The sequence below is a fragment of the Corapipo altera genome, unplaced genomic scaffold (genome assembly GCF_003945725.1).
Source record: "Corapipo altera isolate COAL_440 unplaced genomic scaffold, ASM394572v1 226, whole genome shotgun sequence".
NCBI lineage: Eukaryota > Metazoa > Chordata > Aves > Passeriformes > Pipridae > Corapipo > Corapipo altera.
In genome coordinates, this window is record NW_020885054.1 from 160,410 (window position 1) to 181,267 (window position 20,858).

General features: G+C 56.5%; 2 protein-coding genes and 1 long non-coding RNA gene across 7 annotated transcripts in view; 1 reads left to right on the forward strand and 2 right to left on the reverse strand.

The window, feature by feature from the left end:
* Nucleotides 1-6: 6 nt before the first annotated feature.
* Nucleotides 7-7,331, reverse strand: FAM117A (family with sequence similarity 117 member A). Of its 4 annotated transcripts, none has more exons than XM_027668847.1 (8): nt 7,217-7,331; nt 4,822-4,967; nt 3,366-3,437; nt 2,806-2,919; nt 2,402-2,536; nt 1,947-2,160; nt 1,585-1,705; nt 7-1,167 (listed from the first exon to the last, which is right to left on the reverse strand). In XM_027668847.1, the coding sequence occupies exons 1-8, from the start codon at nt 7,329-7,331 to the stop codon at nt 882-884; spliced, it is 1,203 nt and encodes a 400-aa protein (XP_027524648.1). In that variant the 3' UTR covers nt 7-881. The 4 variants fall into 4 exon arrangements, with proteins under 4 accessions (XP_027524648.1, XP_027524647.1, XP_027524646.1 ...); XM_027668846.1 differs by having other exon boundaries at nt 3,366-3,473; XM_027668845.1 differs by having other exon boundaries at nt 3,366-3,491.
* Nucleotides 7,332-11,421: 4,090 nt separating this feature from the next.
* LOC113959657 lies at nt 11,422-17,199 on the reverse strand. 2 transcript variants are annotated; one of them, XR_003531895.1, is made up of 4 exons: nt 17,125-17,199; nt 16,063-16,165; nt 14,858-14,982; nt 11,422-11,838 (listed from the first exon to the last, which is right to left on the reverse strand). It is a non-coding gene; the product is annotated as an uncharacterized LOC113959657 (long non-coding RNA). The 2 variants fall into 2 exon arrangements; XR_003531896.1 differs by having other exon boundaries at nt 14,848-14,982.
* A 174-nt stretch (nt 17,200-17,373) lies between these two features.
* The window catches only part of KAT7 (lysine acetyltransferase 7), a 12,578-nt gene continuing 9,093 nt past the window's right edge, over nt 17,374-20,858 (forward strand). The window contains exons 1-2 of the mRNA XM_027668844.1: nt 17,374-17,625; nt 19,169-19,316. Of these exons, the coding sequence (XP_027524645.1) occupies nt 17,611-17,625; nt 19,169-19,316 (163 nt within the window). The 5' untranslated portion in view covers nt 17,374-17,610. The remainder of the gene's footprint in view (nt 17,626-19,168; nt 19,317-20,858) is intronic.

A 20,858-nucleotide genomic window follows, 5' to 3' on the forward strand; every position in this document is an offset into this window, starting at 1 on the left:
GCTCTGTGTGAGGGAACTCCAAAGGCATCACAGGGTGGAGCTGCTGGATGTGGCTCCTGATCCTGCACAGGGCCCGGCCCTGGGGAGGCCGAGGGTCCTGGATCCCCCTGGATGAGGCCAAAGGTCTTGGAACACCCCTGGATAAGGCCAAAGGTTCTGGAATCCCCCTAAATGGGGCTGAGAGTCCCAGAACCCCCTTGGATAAGGCCAAGAGTCCTGGATCCCCCTGGATGAGGCTGAGGGTCCTGGACCTCCCTCCACCCCCAGCCCCATCCAGGCTCTTGGCTCAGGAAGTTTCTTTGGGAAGCAGCAGATCTGTGTGTGCTGCCAGATCCCACTTCCATGCCCTCTCCCTGCAGGATCAGGCTCCTGGAAGGGCAGGGAGAGCAGCTCAAGGTCACCCTCAGCCACACAAAGTCCAGGAGATCCATGGAGGCTCCAGGTTTGGAGCAGGGAAGGGGAGGCAGAGCCAGGAATCTGCTGCTCCCCCGCCCTCCCTGAGGGACAGGAGCTGTGCAGGGACACAATTCCAGCCTGGCACATCCGAGGGCGGCTCCAGCCCCTTCTCCCCAGTCCCAGCAGGAACAGGAGGTGCTGGGAAGTCCCACCTGAGTCTTCCCAGCTCCCCCTCATTCCCAGAGGAGCAGGGATTTGCCTCTGCTCTTCCCACAGGAAACAAGGACAATCCGACCTGGGAAAGTGCTTTGGACTGGGGAGGCTCCAGGAACGAGCCCCCCCGGCAGCGAGGGATCCACGGCACGTTGTCCTTCCCAGTCTCTGCCATCCTGGGGGGAATTCCACCCCAATTCCCGATCCCAGGGGCTGCCACATCCCACCTCCAAGGCACTGAGGAGGCGCCGGTGCCGCCCTTCCCAAGGGATTCACACCACGAGGGAGCTCTGGAACACGACGCTCTCCTCGGCCTGGCCGCGCTTCCAGGGCTCGCAATTCCGGGCGGGAGCCGTGGGGGCTGGGGGGGCCTGGCAGGAGGGGAAGGGACCTGTGCCAGGGCCAGGGGGAGCCGGGAAGCCCCGGAAGAGGAATCCCACGTTCGGGAAGAGCGGCTGCACCAAGCGAACGGGGCAGAAGGCAGAGCCCGAGGGGGTGAAGTGAACCTTGTTCTTGTCCGGGCAGGAAGGCTGGAAAGGCTGGGATGGGCTGGAGCAGCTGAGGGGACACAGAGGGCACAGCATTAGGGACAGCAATTCCCAAGGGAACAGCTCAGCAGGCACAGGGAGAACAGGGGATGTGCCAAGAGCAGCTGCTGCTGGGAGCGGGTACCCAGGGGCTGCTGGCCTTGAATCCCACTGATCTGTGGGAGATCCCACTGATCTGTGGGAGATCCCACTGATTTGTAGGAGATCCCATTGATTGATTTAGGGGAGAACCATCTCCGCCTCAAGGGGCCTGGGAAGTGCAGGAATCCCAGGATCCTCCCAGCACTCCCCCCTCCAGCTCCAGGCCCCGAGCAGCCTTTTCCTTGGGAGCCTTTTCCCCCATCCCTGCTGTCCCAGGAGCCTCAGCTGCCCCTGCCCAGCATCCCATGGGATCATCCAGCGCTTTTCCAAGGGCTCCCACACTCACAGGGTCTCCTCGAAGGCTCGGACTCTCTCGCAGCCCTCAGGAGGCTCCCGCTTGAACACGTAGCTGTGGTTGGGACGAGGGGAGGAGGCAAAGGCCAGCACTGGAGAAGGGCTGCTCCCCTCTGGGAGGGAAGGAAAAGAGGATTTGGAATAGTTTTCCAAAGAGGAATCCGACAGGGAACGTGTTCTGTCAGACCCCCCAGGGCTGCAGGTTATGGAATGTTCAGGTGGAGAAGAGCTCTGTTGGGACTGTCTCCCACCTTAGCTCCACTTCCAGCCCATCCCACAGCCAGGGAGGAGCAGCCCAGGAGCTCTGACCCCCCTCAGTATCCCCCAAATTTCCCAGCCCTTTTCCACGCTCACCTTTCTCCTTTGGCTCCAGTTGTGCCTCCGAGGGCCTTCCCGGGCTCTGCAGGGATGGGGAGGGGGACAGGGAGAGGCTGCTCCAGCTGCCACTTCCCGGCTCCAGGGCCAGGGGGGTGTCCAGGGAGGTGTCCAGGGGGGTGTCCAGGGGGGTGTCCAGGGGGTCTGGCTGGGCAGGCGCCGGCGCCCTGTGCCCGTCTGGGACATCCAGGATCTGGGAGGGAGCAAAGGATTAGAGGAGCAGGAAACCCCCTGGCACCTGGGAGAGCTTTGACCTGCAGGGCAGGAACTCTGTGGATCCTTGTGGATCCCTTCCCACTTAGGAGATTCTGTGATTCCATCATAAACCTGGACATGGGGACTTGTCCCCAGGGCCGAGAAACAGAACCAGGTGGAGCTTTAGGAGGGAGGGGTTTCCAAGAGAAGATTCCAGACAGTCTGTGACCTTCACTCACCCTCAGCAGCTCCTCATCTCCCTGCTCCCTCACAAACACCTCCTCCAGCTCCTGGTTCAGCCCTTCCAGGCTCCTGTGCAGGCAGGGGCTGAGCCTCAGGACGGGACATGGAGAAGGGAAGCCTGAGGGAGAGTCCTGCAAGAGTCGGGAATGCTGGGAGTCAGAGCTGGATCTGCACAGCCTCAGCTCCCAGGGCTCAGCCAGAGCCCTCTGGGCTGGGGAACACTGACAGGACAGTCCTGTGAACTCCTGAGTGCGGCAGAAATCCTGGGAATTTGCTGGAGAGGAGGAGAAATCCTCCTGAGGAAAGCACAGCCCAGGGGGTTTGGGGCCCTTCCCAGGGGGATTTTGCTCTGCCCCTCACTGGGATGGGGGGAGAGGGAGCAGGGGGTGTGTGGATGTACCTGGAGTGATCCACGGAGCGTGTGATCCCCCGGGAACGGGCAGCTCTTCTCCCTCTCCTTCCCATTCCTGCCGCTGAGCTTCGTGCGCTGGAGCTGCTGCTTCAGCTTGGCAATCTGGGACACTCGGGATCAGCGTGGGAGCAGGAGACCAGGGACAACAGCCCCAAACAACACCTTCCCCAAACCAACCCCCCCCAACCCACACCTCTCCAAACCCATCCTCCTCCTCCTCCTCCTCCCCCCCATCCCCTCTGGCAGTGCCAGATCAGACAGTCCCAGGAGCAGCAGCTCCAAGGATGGGCCTGGAGTTCTCCCAAGGCCTCGTCCCCCTGTGCTGCTGCAGCGTGGGCAGAGCTGTTCCGTGGTGGATCTGGGTTATCTCCACCCAAGGTGAGGATTCCCTGCTGGACCCACTCCCAGCACCCTGAGCTGCCCCAGAGGGAAGCCACAAATCCCCCTGCAGCCAGATCCCGGGGTCAGGGCTGGGACAAGGGCTGAGGGCTCATTCCCAAAGGTCTCCTGGCTCCCTCCCTCCCCTCCCATCCCGGGGTCTCCGTTACCTCCCGCCGGTGCTCGGAGCCGCCCCCGGCGCTGCCCGGCCCTGCCGCTGCCTCGGGCCACGACTGCGGGGTCTGGGGCGAGAAACAGGGCTCAGGACACTCACAGGGCTGAGGACAATCACAGGGCAGGGCTTCAGAGGCTGCTCCTGGAGCCTGCAGACAGTGGGATCACCCCCTGCCCTGGGCCGATCTCCCCTTGTCAACACGAGGCTCAGTAATCGTGGAACTGGGGAATGGGTTGGGCTGGAGGGACCTTAAAGCACAGCCAGGTCCTGCCCCAGGGGCAGGGACACCTTCCACCAGCCTGGCCTTGGACACTGCCAGGGATGGGGCAGCCACAGCTCCTCTGGGAAATCCAGTCCAGCCCCTCCCAGGGAGGAATTTCTTCCCAATATCTCACCTAATCCTACTCCCAGTTCAAACCCATTCGCTGTGTCCTGTCACTCCAGGCCCTTGGAAACAGTCTCTCTCCATGTTTCTTGTAGCCCCTTCACATCCTGGAGGGCCACAGTTAGGTCACCCTGAAGCTTCTCTTCTAAATCCCCTCCAAACCAACCATCTCTCATTTGAAACCCATTCCCCTTGTCCTGTCCCTCCATCCCTTGTCCCCAGTCCCTCTCCAGCTCTCCTGGAGCCCCTTTAGGCCCTGGAAGGGGCCCTGAGGTGTCCCTGGAGCTTTCTGTTCTCCAGGGGAACACCCCCAGCTCTCCCAGGGATCCCTGAGATCATCTCCATGGCCCCAGTGTGCATTTAAGACATTCCCATGTTTATTTGGGCCAGTTTGGCCGAATTTGTGCCTGCTGGGAAACTGGAGCTCATGGACACAGGGCAGGAGAGCTGCCCCAAGGCAGCAGCTCAGTCACCACAGTGAGACAAGGGGCACCAACCCACCCCTCTGGGGACACTCCTGCCCCTGTGACACAGGGATCACAGGGATCAGGCACTTCCTGCATGGAGACACTGAGGGGAAAAGCCTCCCCCAGCTCTGGGAACACCCAGAGCTCTGGGAACACCCAGCTGGCTGGGAGGCCTCAGTTCCTCAGTTCTGGAGCTCCAGGACGAACCCAACCCCAGGCTTTGGGCTGCAGATGAAGCACGGAGGGAGCAGCTGCCTCCCCCAGCTCCCAGCCCCCAGCCCCAGGACTGGCAGCTCTCCCTGTGCTCCCAAAAAGCAGCTCTGCTCTGCAATCCATGGAATCAGGGCTGGGAATGTGATCAGCAAAGGGAGTGAACTTCCTTCCCTGCCCTCGGCCCTCTCCGGGCTCGGAGCAGTCCCCAGGCACATCTTATAAAGTTATTTCTATTTCCATATAAAGCCAGTCCTGCAGAGGGAAGAGGCCTCCAAACCAGGCCCAGGGAACTCCAGCTCTGCCCCATCAGCTGGAGCTGAGCAGCACAAAGGGATAAAAACCCTTCCCAGAACATTCCCACCGGGAATTCCCGCCCGTGTCCGTACCTGGGTGGCTTTGTCCCTGGTGCAGGGGGGGGTGTCCCTGTCCCGGGGCCACTGTCCCAGCAGGTACGAGCCCAGGATGGGGTCCAGGGAGCAGGTCCGGCGGGAACGGCCCGGCTGCTCCAGGGCCACGGCACAGGGAACACTGGCTGGGAGAGAGAGAGGGACAGGAGCTTCCAGAGCCATGGGAACACCACAGCAGCTGCACTGGAATAACGGGATACCGGCCCAGGGACCAGCCCAGGGCACTGCAGGGACACAGGCACACACTGCCTGCTTTTGGGAATCAGGGTCCTGCTGCTCCTGCAGCACCCAGGGAACTCCCACCCTCACACCAGCAGCACTTCCCTGCCCAGGGAATGGAGAGGTGCTGCTCCCAGTCCGGGCTGGAAAACAAGCAGGAGCCCCACTGGAGCAGGGTGGGCTCAGGGTGAGGGGCACCTGCCCTGTGCTCCTCTGCCCCACAGGTGTTCCTGGTTATCCCAGAGGGAGTGTGCACACTGAGCCAAGAGACTGTTCCCACTGATCCCTGATCATTCCCACTGATCCCAGACTGTTCCCACTGACCCCAGGGTTGCTCCTCTAAGCTCAGATTTCCCTGCAGCCCTTGGGTGGCTCCACGAAATCCCCCATCAGACATTCCAGTGGATCACCTGGGATTCCTTCCCATGGAGTGGAGCCGCTCCTGAACAGTTTGGGTGGTTTGAGGGAACCCTGAGGGCTGGGGAGGGAGGAGGAGGAGGAGGAGGCAGCTGGAGTGTCCCTTTCCCAGCCTGGGCTCTCCCAGCCCTCCAGGGAGCCCCAGTTGCCCCCTGGCCACGAGGCCCAGGGTTGGGGCCCTTTTCTGTGCCTGGGCCTCTGGAGCTGCTGGATAACAGGCCCAGCCCTATCTCCAGGAGCCACTTGGCTGCTCCCAAGGCTCTGGAGCAGCCCCAGACCAGAGCAGGAAATGGGGTTAAAAGGGACAAGAGCTCAGTGCTGGAGGTGGAAATATTCCTTATCCCTCCTCTTTCCCAACCCATGAGCTCAGAACTTCCTAAACAGCAGGAGTGTGAGGAGACAAATTCCCATCATCCCAGTTTTGGGTTCAATCCTGCCCAGTTTGTGCTGCAGCTCCCACACACTCCGGGAGCACATGGAAGGGAGGGGAGCAATGAGAACTCCAACCCTTCCAGAGCTGCAAGGAAACCACTGGGATGAGCAAGAGGAAAAACCCAAGCTCCCAGAGCCTGCACAGCGAGGCACAGAGCCAGGAAGGAATGGAGCTCCAGCCACTTTGCCCTGGGAAAGCTGCGTGGGATCCATGGAACTCTGGAGCGGGGACAGCCCAGAGCTCCAACAGAGCCCAGGGATGACAGCCCAGCTCCCATTCCTTCGGGATTTCCTCGATTTTCTCTGCACAGCAAAGTAATTGCCCAATTAACAGCAGCTTCACCTCGATTTCGCCGCCGAGAGGGGGAGGCTGGCACTCAAAAGGATTATTTCATTAACTCGTTTCAAGTGTAAATTGAGCAGAAAGCTTTTTAACAGCTCCTCCGATCGATACCAGCCCTGCCAGCGGCGGGAAGGAGGGAGCCTGGAGCAGGGACGCTTCGGGAAGGGCCATTCATTCTCCCTGGGGAATTCCCAGCAGAGCAGATTAAACACCCCCTGCACCGAGCGAGGGACCAGCACCGGGCAGACACCACCGAATTCCGCTGGAGAAATCTCTCCCCCTGTCCCACAGCTCTGATCTCACGTTTAACCCCAAAAGCGTTTCACTGCTATTTTAATACTCCGTGAGATAACGAGCAGCCAAGCAGCAACCCCACATCCAAAAGCAGCCCCGGGAACTGCCAAAAGTAACACACACACACATACAGAGAAAAGCCAAAGACTATTATTAGGCCGCTAAAAAGTTATATTTAAGCATTCCTGAAGCGGTCAGGGAGAGCTCAGAAGTGCAATTAGGGACGAATTACCACCGGGGCAAACCGAATTCCTGCTTTTTATCGAGACGGATCAGCTGCACAAAACACAGGGCTCGGGTTTTGGGGGCTTTTTTGGTGAAACCACCTCGAAACGGGCAACTCCTTGTCAGGGGAGAAGCAGCAGGGGCTCGGTGCCCGCCCTCGGGGGTCCCAGCTCAGAGCCCGGGCCCGTCCAGGGGGGCCGAGTGTCCCCTCGCTCTGTCCCTGTCCCCGCTGCTCTGCCCTCGCTTCTCCCACTCCCCTTTCGCTTCCACCCCCGCACCATCACTGCGGAGAAGCCTCGGGGGCACACGGATCGCTGAGCGCGGCCCTGCCCGCACAGCCCCGGGACCCCCCGGGCCGGGGCCGTTTCGGAGCCCCCAAACCGGGGGCCGATCCACAACCCCGGTGCTCTGCGGGTGCCGGGGCCACGCGGGTCCCCCCGTTACCTGCGCGGGCCCCGTCTCCGCGGCGCTGTTGCAGCTGGAAGGGGACGGTGGCGCGGAGCGGGTGCAGCCCCCCGGGGCCGGCGCGGCCGGAGGGCGCAGCACCCACCCCCGCCATGTCCCGCCCGCCCGCCGCTCTGAGCCCCCCGCGCCACCCGCGCCCCTTATGAGAGCTCGGGGGCGGGGCCTGAAGGAGCAGCGCGGTGCTCATTGGCTGCCCAGCAGCCGGCGCCCCGCCCACACCGAAGGGAAGCCAATGAGAGCCCTCGGTGCGCTCCGCCTCGCACGCGCCGCGGCGGCGGCCAATCAGGACCGCCAGGAGGCGTCACTGCTGGCGGCAGAGCCAATCAGAGAGAGAGGAGTGCGTGAAGCCACGCCCTTTGCCCCGCCCACAGCAGTACCTCAGCCAATCAGTGCAGGGCAGAGCCCACGCGGTGACGGGGCACGTGGGCGGGGCCGGTTCCTCTTTCACCTTTGGGGGGGTGAGAACCGATCCCGATCCCGATCCCGATCCCGATCCCGATCCCGATCCTCATCCCGATCCTCATCCCGATCCTGATCCCGCCTCGTCCCCCTCCCACCCCATCCCTGGAAGCACCGGGCACGGCCGTCCTGGGCTTTCCCATCCCCGGGGAAGCGGCGATGAACGAGAGCCGCAAAATGAGGCAAAAAAGCCTAAAATCAGTCCAAAATTACCGTGCGGGCCGCCAGCACCCGGCTCCACGGCCCCGGCTCCATCCCAGCCCCACGGCTGAGAGGCTCAGGAGCTGTTGACCAGTTTTCCCGGATTTTCCCCTTTTCCCAGTTTTTAATAATTTTCCCCCTTTACCATCTTTCTAGGGATTTTTTTTCCTTTCACCAACTTTTTATGGATTTTTCCCTTCTACCAGTGTTTAGGAATTTTTCTCTTTTACCATCTTTTTAAGGGTTTCTCCCTTTTACCGTCTTTTCAGGGATTTTCCCCTCTCACCACCTCTTTAGGATTTTTTTCCCTTTCTCCATCTTTTAGGGTTTTTTCCCCTGCCCCAAGCCCTGCTCTGAGCACGGGGCACAACAAGTTGTTATTTGCCTTGAAACCAGAAAAACCTGCTGTGGAAAACTCTCCCCCAAAGTTCTACTGCTGAGAGAACTCCCAGTTTGGGGCACCCACCCCCCTGAACCACCTGAAACCCCAGATATCCCCCTGCAGCCCCTCCCAGGCTGAAGGAAGAGATAACATAGATATGTAAAAATATATATATATATAATATGTAATATATTATATATAAATATACATAATATATAGATACATAGTATATAAAAAGGGACAGGCCAAGGGAAGGGTGGGGGTGCTGTGCCTGCCCAGGACGGGGGGAGCTGTGGCACAGGGAGATAAGGACAGGGGAGGGCAGGAGGGGGCAGCAGCCTGGCCCTGTGCCAGCCTGGGGCACGGGTGGTGTCCCCGTGGGGATTGGGCACAGCAGCACTGCCCGGGCACAGCGGGGCTGCTGGGATCGGGAACACCGGGGATCCAGGCAGGGACACACCGGGGATCCAGGCAGGGACATTGGGGGATCCAGGCAGGGACACACCGGGGATCCAGGCAGGGACATTGGGGGATCCAGGCAGGGACACACCGGGGATCCAGGCAGGGACATTGGGGGATCCAGGCAGGGACATTGGGGGATCCAGGCAGGGACATTGGGGAATGCAGGCAGGGACATTGGGGGATCCAGGCAGGGACATTGGGGGATCCAGGCAGGGACATTGGGGGATCCAGGCAGGGACATTGGGGGATCCAGGCAGGGACACACCAGGGGATCCAGGCAGGGACATTGGGGAATCCAGTTGCCATTACTGGTGGGAGCAAAGATGGGGCAGAAACTGCAGATCTGGGGCTGGAGAGGAGGGAGGAACAGGATGGACCAAAGGGAGCATCCCCCCCAAAATGAGCATCCACCCCCCAGAATGATCATCCACCCCCCAAACTGATCATCCACCCCCAAAACTGATTCACCAAACTGATCTTCCACCCATCAAACTGATCATCTCCCCACCCCAAACTGATCAACCCCCAAACTGAGCATCCACCCTCCAAGATGGTCAGCCCCCCCAAACTGAGCATCCCCCAAACCCACCAACCCCCCAAACTGCCCTATCTCTTGCAGGAAGGAGCCCTGCAGATCCCTGATAGGGGCAGGAGATCCCTGATAAGGTCAGAGCACAATGGTCTGTTCCCAGGGTGCCCTAAGGGTGGGCAGGGAACATTCCAGAACAGCAGCACTGAGGGGGCATTTCTGAGAGTTACCCAAAAAAACACTTCAATATTTCCCTATTCACTCAACCTTACAGCTTAAAATGAGGTTTTAAACCCAAAAAAGGGCCCTCAAGTGTCTGTTTTAACAGTTCTCCTCCCTATCTCAGAGGTAAATCCATCCCTGGTCGTGCTGCTCCTCTGTGTACAGACACTTCTTCAAGGAAAGACACCCTTCCCAAAAATATTCCCTTCCCAAGGTCCACAAGAACTCTTAGCAAAGTAAAAAGTTATTAAATATAAGGGAAAAAAAATGGAGAGGGAACTGCCAAGCACAGGTGTTCAAAAGAACATAAAACTGCCATGAGAAATAGCCACCAGTGCCAAAAAGAGAAGTTTTGGCCATATTATTGTCTCACTGATGAAGTGGTGGCTCAGCTTTTTTAGGGCCTCCCAACCTCAACATTCAAATTCACTTTCAGTTTCTCTGAGAACAGTGGCTTTTTTTAGGGCACAGTGATTAGAACCCAATACCCACAGCTGGGAGAAATTAAAAATATTCCCTGCTCTGGGGCTGTTTTGTTCCAGCACAAGGAAGGTCACACAGCTGGGCCTCTGTTCCCACCACAGCTCACCCTGCAGATAAGGGAGAGCAAATTAAATAAAGGCCCACTCTGACTCCAGGCCAGGTTTTGCTTTCTCCAAAGGTTTAACCCCCCACATTTTGGGTTAATTTGGAGGCCCCAGCTGGTGCCTATCAAAGGGGCTCAGCTGAGCTGCACGTTATCAGCCCCCCAATTTATCTGCAGCAGAAGAGGCCTTTCCCTGTCCTGCCCTGACAGACACACACCCCAGGGTGTGAGGGAATTCGGGTCCCACGTTCCACAGGCTGCACTCCAGCCCTGGAATTAAGGATCCTAATGAAGTGCTGCAGTAACACAACCTTTTACAAGTGCTCAAGGGCTGCAGGTCAAGGATCCAACCTCTTATCATCCTCTGCCTGCTCCTTTCCAGGTGCTGGGCAACAATTCTGGAGCCTCCTCTGCTTGCCCAGCACCAGGAACTGTTCCCACTTTTCAGAGCCTCAGGAAGCCAAAGTCACTTCACCACGTTTACAAACACTTCAGAATTACAGGATCAGGGGTTGGAAGGACCTTAAAGCTCATCCAGTGCCACCCCCTGCCACGGGCAGGGACACCTTCCACCAGCCCAGGCTGCTCCAAGCCCCATCCAACCTGGCCTTGGGCACTGCCAGGGATCCAGGGGCAGCCACAGCTTCCCTGGGAAATCCATTCCAGCCCCTGCCCACCCTCCCAGAATCCAACCTAAACCTACCTTCAGTTTGACACCTCAGGGTTTGCAGCCATGAGTGTCACACACTCTGTGGGACAGACCGGCCTTGTCCCCCTGAGACACCCCTGAGTGCCACCCAGCCCTGAGCTCCCAGTGCCACCCACCCCCGAGCTCCCAGTGCCACCCACCTCTGAGCTCCCAGTGCCACCCACCCCTGAGCTCCCAGTGCCACCCACCCCTGAGCTCCCAGTGCCACCCAGCCCCGAGCTCCCAGTGCCACCCAGCCCTGAGCTCCCGGGGTGTCCCTGCAGGAGGGGACAGGGGCACAGGGCCCGTGTGGGGCCCAGCAGCTGCCCCTGCAGCCCAGCCCAGCCCTCCTGGGCCAGTCCCAGGGGAGATTACATTTCTGGCTGTTTGCTGTGGGGAGGAGGGAGACAGAGCTTAGATTTAAAGTCCTGATCAGCTGAGCATGAACGTGGAAGATCAAAGGGTCACTCAGCACACAAGCTAAGCTTTCCCTCATTGTCCTTGAACAAAATTCCTCTCACTCCAAACTGTGGAGTAAAAAAATGCCTGCCTGTCTGCCTCCCACTCTATCCCCAAGAGCCACGGCTGAGTTTCACTGCTGGACAGTTTCTGCACTCCAATGTTTGGAGATGAAAAGCTCTAAAGAGCAGCAAGATAAATAAAACTGCAGTTTATTAAAAGAGCCTCAGAGATTATTCAGCAGCCCAGCCAAGCTATTTCACAGTCTGGTCATGCCTGCAGTGAAAACAGTGGGAGTTTTGGGAACAGACACAAGCCCTGCTAAGAGTAAGGAGACATTATGAAATGGAGCTTTTCCCTAAGTCATGGCAAGGCAGGAAGCCTCTCCTACCAGTGTGAATCATCCAGAAAGCAGGAGAGCACTTCAAAGCAATCACCCCTGTCCACTGCCAGCCCTGGAACAGGGCATGGAAGGGACACAGGGAGAGGAATCACTCAGTTATCCCCAAAGCAATTTAAAGCAGGAGCTGCAGCTCCAATCAAACCTGTTCTGTACCTGCTGCTGCATCCTCCTCCTCCTCCTCCTCCCACTGCTGGGACCCCACAGCTGCTCCTGGAAAACACACACAGCAGGGGTGGAGGGATTATCCTCTTTAGGATCCCTCCCTCACACACAGAAGTTTGACTCCCAGTTTTCTTTGTGATTCCCAGTTTTATTAGTGCTGATGGTGCTGGTGGAACCCCCAGCCCAAGGGGCAGGAGCTGGGACTGGAGTGTTCACCAGGAATTGGGATTTACACTGGGAGATCCCATCTGGCTCATCCTAAGGGATGAACTTGTCTCTCCTCCCACGCACAAAGACGTGGATTCAGGAATTAACCAACATCAGAGGCTCAGGAGGATTTCCCAGAGTAACAGGGGCTGAAAAAATCAGATGTAAAACATGCAATAAAGGAAGAGTATCTTGCTTAGGAGAAGGTGTTAAAGGAAGCTTTATGTTTGCAGGAGAGGCAAAGCCCCTGGTTTCCCAGTTTGCAGCAATTAAAGCTCCAGTTCATGCACCAGCTCCTGCCTGGCAGCTCCCACACCTCTGCCTCCCTCTCCTCCCCTGAATTCAATGGGAGAAAGTACCAAAAACGTGCTACAGAAACAAAAACTTCACAGAGGGGCTGGATTTGGCACCAAAAAATATTATCCCCTTACAGGTCTGAGGCAACCCCAAGACAAACTCTCCTCCCAGAAGTGCTGCTGAGCTTTTCCAGAACGTGGAATTGCAGCTTTGGGAAGCACAGGTAACTCTGACTGTGGGTAACAACTGGCCCAGTGTAATTAGGAACAAACGCAGAGGCTGAAGGAAATCACCTACTTGGCTCACCCTGGAGCTCAGGCAGCCAGGAGTTCATATGGGAAGGAGCTTTTCTTTGCCATGAATAATTAGAAAAGCAGGAGTTTCAAAGGAAATCAGCAGTTCCAGCTGGCACAGCAGCCCAGGAACAGCCATTTTGCAGCACTTTCTAACAGGACACGAGTCCCACAGAGCACCAAGAGTGCTCACCCCAAGCTTTAATTAGGTTTGCTCCAACTAAGATAATGTTTTTTTCCTAATTAGAGGCATAAACAGGGTTTTTTCCCCCCCCCCTCTAATTAGAGGTATAAAGGCCAGTGATCACATCCCACAATTAAGTGGTGTAAAAGCCACAGCTCCCATTTTGTGATGTCTCCCATTCTCCAGCCAGCCCACAGTGACAATGTGCCCTCACTTTGGTGGCTCTCTGGCTCCCTCAGCATCAAGGCTCAGAGCTCACCGGGCTCCCAGGAGCCCAAGGGAAGGAGGAAGCTGCCAGTGGGATGGGTATTTGATCCTGGAGCGTGTCAGGCCATCCCAACAGTCACCCCATGGACCAAACTGCTTGGATTTCCTCTCCAAATGTTTTGCCCAGCTCTGGCTCCTATTTCCACCTTACTCTTTATCCTAAGGCTCCTTATTCCCCTGACCTTTGCTGCTCCTCCAAACACACTCCACCCTCCAGTCTGGGGTGACAGTTGCTTCTCTGTTCCCTTCCTCTGATTTTCACTTTGGATCCAAACAGGCACATCCCTAAATTATCCCTCCCCCACAGTGATTAGGGATCACTCTTTAATTAGCAGAGCAAGCAAAGATAAATTCTCTGTACTCACATATAACCTGTTTTTAACACCTCACAAGCTCTTCCTGTGTCCAAGGCTGGGAATGGTCGCCCAGAGTCGGATGGAGAAGAGCTGCCCATGGAAAGTGCCAAAAAGGATCAGGTTCCACCTTCCCTTCCCACTTCAGGGCCCTCCTGGGTGACAAACGTTTCCTGCACCTGGGAGGGTTTGTGTCACCGGGCTGGGCAACGTGAGCAGAGTTCTCCTTCAGGAGCAGATTGGATTGACTGGGAAGCAAGGAATTAACTCCAGTGCCAGGCAGCTGGAGAGCTCTGCCTAGACTGGAAGGAATGTATTAAAGGAGCAGACCACAAATCCAAAAAAATAACCCATTTTGGCAGGGACAGGGCGAGGGTGGCACAAAAATATCCTGCCTATCAATAGGCTTTATTCCTGCCAGGGTAAAATGTGCTTTTATTGGAGCTGTTTAATAATTAGATTATCCTATGAGACCCAGGGGAGGGAGGGGACCAGGAAGTGGGGCCATAATCAGCTGGAACCAAGTGAAAACCCTCTGCTTTCAGCAAAAATCAGCCTGGATCTTTTCCTTTTTTTCCATCACAATTTGAAAGAGGAAAGATGTAGGCCAGGCTGGGCTGACCTTGCTCCTGATGCCAGGAAACACAGGCTCCACTCTGTGTCTGCTGCCAGAGCCCCAGGGAAGAGCCCACGGATTCTGCTCAGGTCCATGGAACACCCCAAGCCACCCACCCACAGCTGGTGGTGTCTGCAGACCTGCAGGGCCAGGATTCCCCACTCAGGAATTCATTTAGGCTCAGCTCAGTGTCCACTCAGCTCTAAAATAAAATAAACCCACCCCTCCCTCCAAACTCATCCTCCTGATGTGCTGCAGCTCAGTAATAGTTTTCTTTAATGCAAAAGTAGAAAATACAAAGTCATTCTGCAGATAAAGCCCCGTTTCAGCAGCACAGAGTGTGGACTAAATACATTTGCTGCTCTTGGGTTGGTTTCTGAAGTGTCCCAAGGCCACTGGAGAGTTTTATGCAGAAGGGAAGACTCAAAAATTTGGGTCAGGCTTGTTGCTGGTCCAGGCTCCACAGAATTCCCACTGCATTAAATCCTGGGCCTTGCAGCTCCTTCCTCTGGCTCCAAGTCTGCAGATCACTCACTGCACCAGGCCAGGAACTAAGTTCAGGCTGGTGACACAACAATTCAGGCTCCAAGCCCTGCTCAGACCCAGCCTAACACGGATCAGGTTGCTCAGGCTCTGCCCAAAAACCCAGCCAGCAAACAGCAGCCATTCCCAGTTATCCCCCAGGAAAAGTGCCCTTGTGGGAATAACCCAACCCAGAGACATCGAACTGGATCAGGAATTCCTCAGTCTTCCCAAGAGATCCCTGGTGCTGCTCTATCACCTGCACCTAAAGCCAGGCACTAAAATGATCAATCAGGAACCAAAGCAGAGGGAACCCACCTCTACTCACCTTCTGAAGATGGGGGAGTGAAAGCAGCAGCTACCCTGGATCTTCACATCTGGATATTTCCAGCTCTCCAGCTCCATCCCAACCTTTGGGTAACTCAACTCCCCAGAGCTGGGCTGAGATGGCACCTAAAAAACAAGTGAGGTTTATTAAAATGTAGCAATTCAGGTAATTTTTATGATGTGTTTTCATTCTATAGAGCTTCTCTCAGTTGCTTTAAATACACTTCAGTAAATTCACCCTGCAGGAAGAGATCACAGCAAACAACACACACAGAGTTACAGGGAATTATTCTAATTTATAAACATCATTTATAAGGTGACTGAGAAAACTCAGGGACTTTACAAATGTTTATTCTGCTTCCTAACAATTCCTAATTTATATCACCACTAACAGAAGTGATGGCAGCTCACTCCCTGCCAGGTCTCCAGAGTAAGTGAGGCCTGGAAAGGTTTCAGATTCCATGAGATCTTCAGGACCAAAAGATCTCTGATGAACCAGTGGCAATCTGGCACCTGCCTATATTTAAATAAAAGAGGATTTAAGAACCAAAAATCACTCTTGTGTCATTTTAAGATGAAACTCCATCATCAAATTTGCCAAACTTGGGGCATCCTGTGCAGGGCCAGGAGTTGGACTTTGTGACCCCTGTGGGTCCCTTCCAGCACAGGAATGTTTCGTGGGCCTACTCTTCTAAACTTTCTGGTTTAGCCTCAAAAAGATCCTACTTAAAATATTCTGAGTGTTTAAAAAAGTCTGTTTTAAGAACATCATTAAGAGGAGCTCAAACCCCGGGGGATCCCGGTGAGCAGCAGCTGCACCAGCTCTGCATCCTGCAGAAACTGCTCCCAAATTTCATTCCCTTCATCCACTGACATCTAGTGGTGGTGGCACCGTGGCAGAACCTCCAGCTGCTCCAATTCCCCTTCCCTTTGTGCCTTTCCCAAGACAGACCTGCAGTTTCACCTCCAACGATTCCCAAGGAGGTTGGAAAGACCTCAAAGCTCATCCCCTTCCACCCCCCTGCCAGGGGCACCTTCCATTGGATCAGGCTGGTTAGAAATTAGGCAGAATTCCTGCATTTATGGGTTTTTTTTCAGTAGATTTGCAAATGAGTTCCCTGAAATGACCAGACTGGAGCTGTTCACACTCCCATTGTTCTCCTGGGCTCGACTTTAGAGCTGATTTGCAGCCAGTGCTTCACATACCACACCAACTGCTCCCCAGTTCCTCCCTGCTGGGATAAGAGCCCAGGGATTTCATCCCTTCTCCGGGTTTGCCCTTCAGCATTTCACAGGAGGCTGGATACACCTACGAGAAATGACAACCTGGAGTGAGAAAAGCAGCATCACTTGCACGACTAAGGATGACAAACCCTCCCGAGGATTAGGGGATTAAGCCCTGAGAAATTCATAATTCATAAAGATAACCACAGCTGGAAAGAAATCATGTGTTTGACTAAATATACTTTTTTTTTTTTTCCCCAAGTCTTTACATAAAGCAATTTATTGTGGTTGATACACAGTGTTGTCACGTTAAAACACGAGTCCAGAGGAGGTGATGGAGCAATTCTGCTCTGGAGCCAGGCTGGGAGAGCTGGGGGGGTTCACATGGAGAAGGATCCAGGGAGACCTGAGAGCCCCTTCCAGGGCCTAAAGGGGCTCCAGGAGAGCTGGAGAGGGACTGGGGACAAGGGATGGAGGGACGGGACAAGAGGAATGGGTTTAAACTGAAAGAGGGTAGGATTAGATGGGACATTGGGAAGGAATTCCTCCCTGGGAGGGTGGGGAGGGCTGGGATGGATTTCCCAGAGAAGCTGTGCCTGCCCCATCCCTGGAAGCGTCCAAGGGCAGGTTGGAGCAACCTGGGACAGTGGAAGGTGTCCCCGGGGTGGAACTGGGTCTTTAAGATCCCTCCCAACCCAAATCATTCCATGATTCTCCACAATTATTGATAAGTGAACTCGCCCCTCAGCCCGGCCCAGCCAGAGCCGCCACACGGCTCCTCAGAGACACCCGAGGCAGAACCACACCGGCAAACCCCACCAAAAATCTCCCCCGCGCCAACACTTTGAGAGCAGAAAGCTCAATTAACGACAATTAACGATAATCCACCTCCCCCCGCGCGCCGCGGCCCCGCCCCAGCGCCCAGGCCCGGAACAGGCCCGTCCCTGAGGGGAGGCGGCTGCAGGGCCGGGAACCCAACCGCTCCCCGCCATCACCGCAGGGCCTTCCCCGCCCTCGCCCGGCCCCGGCAGCCCCGGCACTCACCGCCCTCCTCCGACCCTCGCCCCGCGGCCCCTCAGCCCGGCCCGGCCCCGCCGCTCCGCCTGCCCGAACCCAACATGGCGCCCCCCGGCAACACCGCCCGCCCCGCGCCTCGCCGGCTTCGCGCCCTCACTCAAAATGGCCGCCGCCACAGAGCCCCGCGCCAACAGCGCCCGGCCCGGATCAAAGATGGCGGCGCGCGGCTTCACCGCCGGCGGCGTCACGGTGATGCTTTGCCCGGCTGCAAGATGGCTCGCGGTCACGTGACGAGGGGTGTGGGCCGCGTCCCGGCGGAAACGTGAGGGACCGAGCAGGGAACGGCAGCTGGAAGCGGCGGGAGCGGGGCTGGCGCCGCCGGAGCAGACGTGCCGCAGGGCGGGAGACACGGCTGTCACCACGGAGCCCGCGAGCGCTAACACGGCGGCGGCCACCGCCGCCTCGCGGGCCGCGGGCGCCGGGGACCAGGCGAGCTCGCTGCCCCCGCCCAGGATGCAGCGCAGGAAGGTGAGCGCGGCCGGGGAGCGGAGGAGGCGGCTGGTGGGGGGTACCGACGAGCTTGGCCCGCTGCTTTCTACCCTTCCCCAGCCCCTCCGCTGCCTCTCACGGGCACAAAACTGGGGGGAAAATAGCGGCCTTGAGCCCCCTGCGCCCGCCTCCCGCGCTCGCTGATTGGCTCCCGCACGGGCACGCCGCGCGCTGATTGGCCGCCTTGCCTGTCACTTATCGCCCCCAACGGCTACTGCTCCCCCACCTCCGCGCTGGCAGCGGGTTCCGCCCTTTGACGCTTCCGATTGGGCAGGCCGCCGTAGAGCTGGTCGCGTATTGGTTGGGCTGCAGTGCGGGGCTTGCCGCTGATTGGACTTCGCGGCTGTCAATCCGCCCCCAACGGTCACCTCCCCGCGCGTGCCCTGTCCCCCCTCCCATATCTAACTCCGCCCCCCCGGTTGATGTTGCCGTGGGAGCAAGCGTCGCGCTGATAGGGGGGCTCTGCCGTCAGTCACCCGCGGCTGGCCCCGCCTTTTACGCTTCTTCGAGCCGCCATTGGCGGGTTCTCCCTTTCGCCCCTCCCACTCGCGCTGCGATTGGCTGAGGCTGGCAGGGCTCCGCTGGGTGCAAAACAAAGCGGCGCGGGGGCCGCGCTCCCGCCACCGGCGCCAGGCCTTCCCCTCTCCCCTCATGGCGGCCGCTCTCCCCCCGCTCCCCTCACAGCGCCCGCCATCGCCGTCCCCTCACGGCTGTGCCCCCACAGGAGTCCCGCCGGGGATTCCACCGTGCCCCGAACGACATTCTGGTTGTCCCCTCAGCGCGTCGTGGTTTAAACCCAGGTGGAAATTAAGCACCGCGCTGCCGCTCCCCCCCTCCCCTCAGTTTTTACCATCCAGCTTCTAGGTTCATATAAAAGCAGTTTGATAATAAAAACCGAAGTAAAGTAAAATAATAGTGGTAAATAATAATAAAAAGGGGCAGCTGGAGGGACAAGATGAGCTGGATGCAGCACATGGAGTAATCTGGGTTGGAAAGGACCCACCAGGATGATCCAGCCCAACTCCTGGCCCTGCCCAGGACACCCCAACCCTTCCAGCTGAGGTGTCTGGGATGAGGTGGGAACCTTCCCCATGGGGGAAAAATAGATCATGGAATCCCAGGTTGGAAAAGACCTCCAAGATCATCGAGTCCAACCTGTGACCCAACACCATCTTTTGCTTTAATAAAACCCCGTGCTCCCACGACTTTTCCTTGGGGATCAGTTTGCAAGAAGCTTCTTATTATTAAAGGCGCTGATGCTGCGTATTTATTAAACCAGTACATTTTTAGTTGAATTTACCTATCTAACGTCTCTTCCCACCCCTGGAAGTGTCCCAGCCGGGTCGGACGGGGCTTGGAGCAGCCTGGGATAGCTGAAGGTGTCCCTGCCCGTGGCAGAGGGGTGGGAGTGGATGAGCTTTAAGCTCCTTCCAACCCAAACCATCCCGCGATCCCGTGAAATATTCCCTGCCATATCCAAGCCGAGGTGCTCCCTGCTGACGTGTGGGCTGTGCCGTTGCAGAGGAACGCGGGCAGCAGCTCCGATGGGACGGAGGACTCCGATTTTTCCACGGATCCCGAGCACACGGACAGCTCGGAGAGCGACGGCACGTCCCGGAGATCCGCCCGCGTGACGCGGTCCTCGGCCAGGCTCAGCCAGAGCTCCCAAGGTAAAGGCTCTGCTTCAAAAACCCAAAAGAAATTCAGCCTCCTAACCAAAAAAAAAAGGCTCAGTGCACTCTGTGTTGTTTAGAACCTAAACGTGTAGGATTTAAACATAAACAGGAATTTCCATTCATATTTTTGGCTGTCATTAGCACAGCAAAAAGCACCTTTACACATACATATTGAACAGGTGGGGTTGTATAATCTAAAGGTGATGGAAACCAAAACATGAGTGTGCTCTGTTCAAAAGATAAAGCTGACAAATTGTTAAGGGAAGGAGGAGTCAAACCCCATAATTCCACTGCCAGCTCTGCCTCATTTTTCTGAGAACTCTAAAAATCTCCTTTCCATTCCTTTGGTGCTGGAGCCAAGTGACGGAGAGAGGGGGTTTAGGGGTGAAAGTTGGGTTTATTTCCTTTATTTGTTTGTTTGGGGGGGTTCTGTGCCCCAAGGGGAGATATATTTTTGTGCTGTGCTGCCCCTGCTGTGCAACAGACGTTACCAAATATTGGCAGTTATTTTGTGTGCTCCTACTTTGGCACCCAGGCTGTAAAAGGAGACATGGAATGAGTCCACCTCCTCTTTTTTTAGTGTTAGTGTGGGCAGTTTTTGGCTGTTAGTTCATGTGTTGCCATCTGGCATCACGAGGAGGAAATGACAGCAGATAAAAACTCATTTCCATTGCTCCTTTTAGACACTTTGATTGAAAAAAAAAGTGGTTTGTGACAAATTTTATTTCAGATAAGACATACATGTGTGTGATCATGTGATAATTAGATCTTACAAAGGAGAGGGAAGGTGTGTGTGGAATATCTGTGATATTCCTGGGTTAGGACAGCATTATTTTAATGCAAAATAATTGTTTTATATGTATTCCCTGCCTACTGCAGGGGTTGGAATTGGATGAGCTTTAAGGTCCCTTCCAACCCAAACCATTCCATGATTCTTATGGGCAGGATAGGATCACAAACCCACCCACAAATCCAAATCCCAAATCAGCTACAAATCCACATCAAATCCAGATCCCAAATCCAGGTCCACAGCAGAAGCTTTTTCCGAAGCTTATCTAAACTGATAGTTCTTATCTAAACTAACGGATCTTCAGCTTTCCAAAGGGAGCTGGTTGATAATTACTGGTTAATTAAGTGATTAAATCCTGAGAAAGCTGATGTAATTCCGGACTGCTCAGTGTGGGTGAAATCCCAGAGATTTTATCTGGGAAGGCCAGAGTGAGGTGAAAGTGGCAGGATGGAACTCTGCTCTTCCAGAGGTCTTCCTCCTCCTCCTCTGGGGCAGGGTGTGGGGCCTGGCAGGGTCCGGGGACTGGGCAGGGTTTGAGGACCGGGCAGGGTTTGGGGGCTGGGTAGGGTGTGGGGCCGGGCAGGGTTTGGGGGCCAGGCAGGGTGTGGGGTTGGGCAGGGTTTGGGGGCCAGGCAGGGTGTGGGGTTGGGCAGGGTTTGGGGGCCAGGCAGGGTGTGGGGCTGGGCAGGGTTTGGGCTGGGCAGGGTTTGGGGGCCAGGCAGGGTTTGGGGGCCAGGCAGGGTTTG

Excerpts from the sequence above, each read along its gene's own strand:
- FAM117A (XM_027668845.1), bottom strand. The coding sequence starts at position 7,331 with ATGGCGGGGGTGGGTGCTGCGCCCTCCGGCCGCGCCGGCCCCGGGGGG. Across the intron at positions 3,492-4,821 it reads CCAGGGACAAAGCCACCCAG|CCCTGTGATTGTCCTCAGCC; the intron begins GTACGGACACGG and ends TCTGAAGCCCTG. Across the intron at positions 2,920-3,365 it reads GCTCCGAGCACCGGCGGGAG|ATTGCCAAGCTGAAGCAGCA; the intron begins GTAACGGAGACC and ends CGAGTGTCCCAG.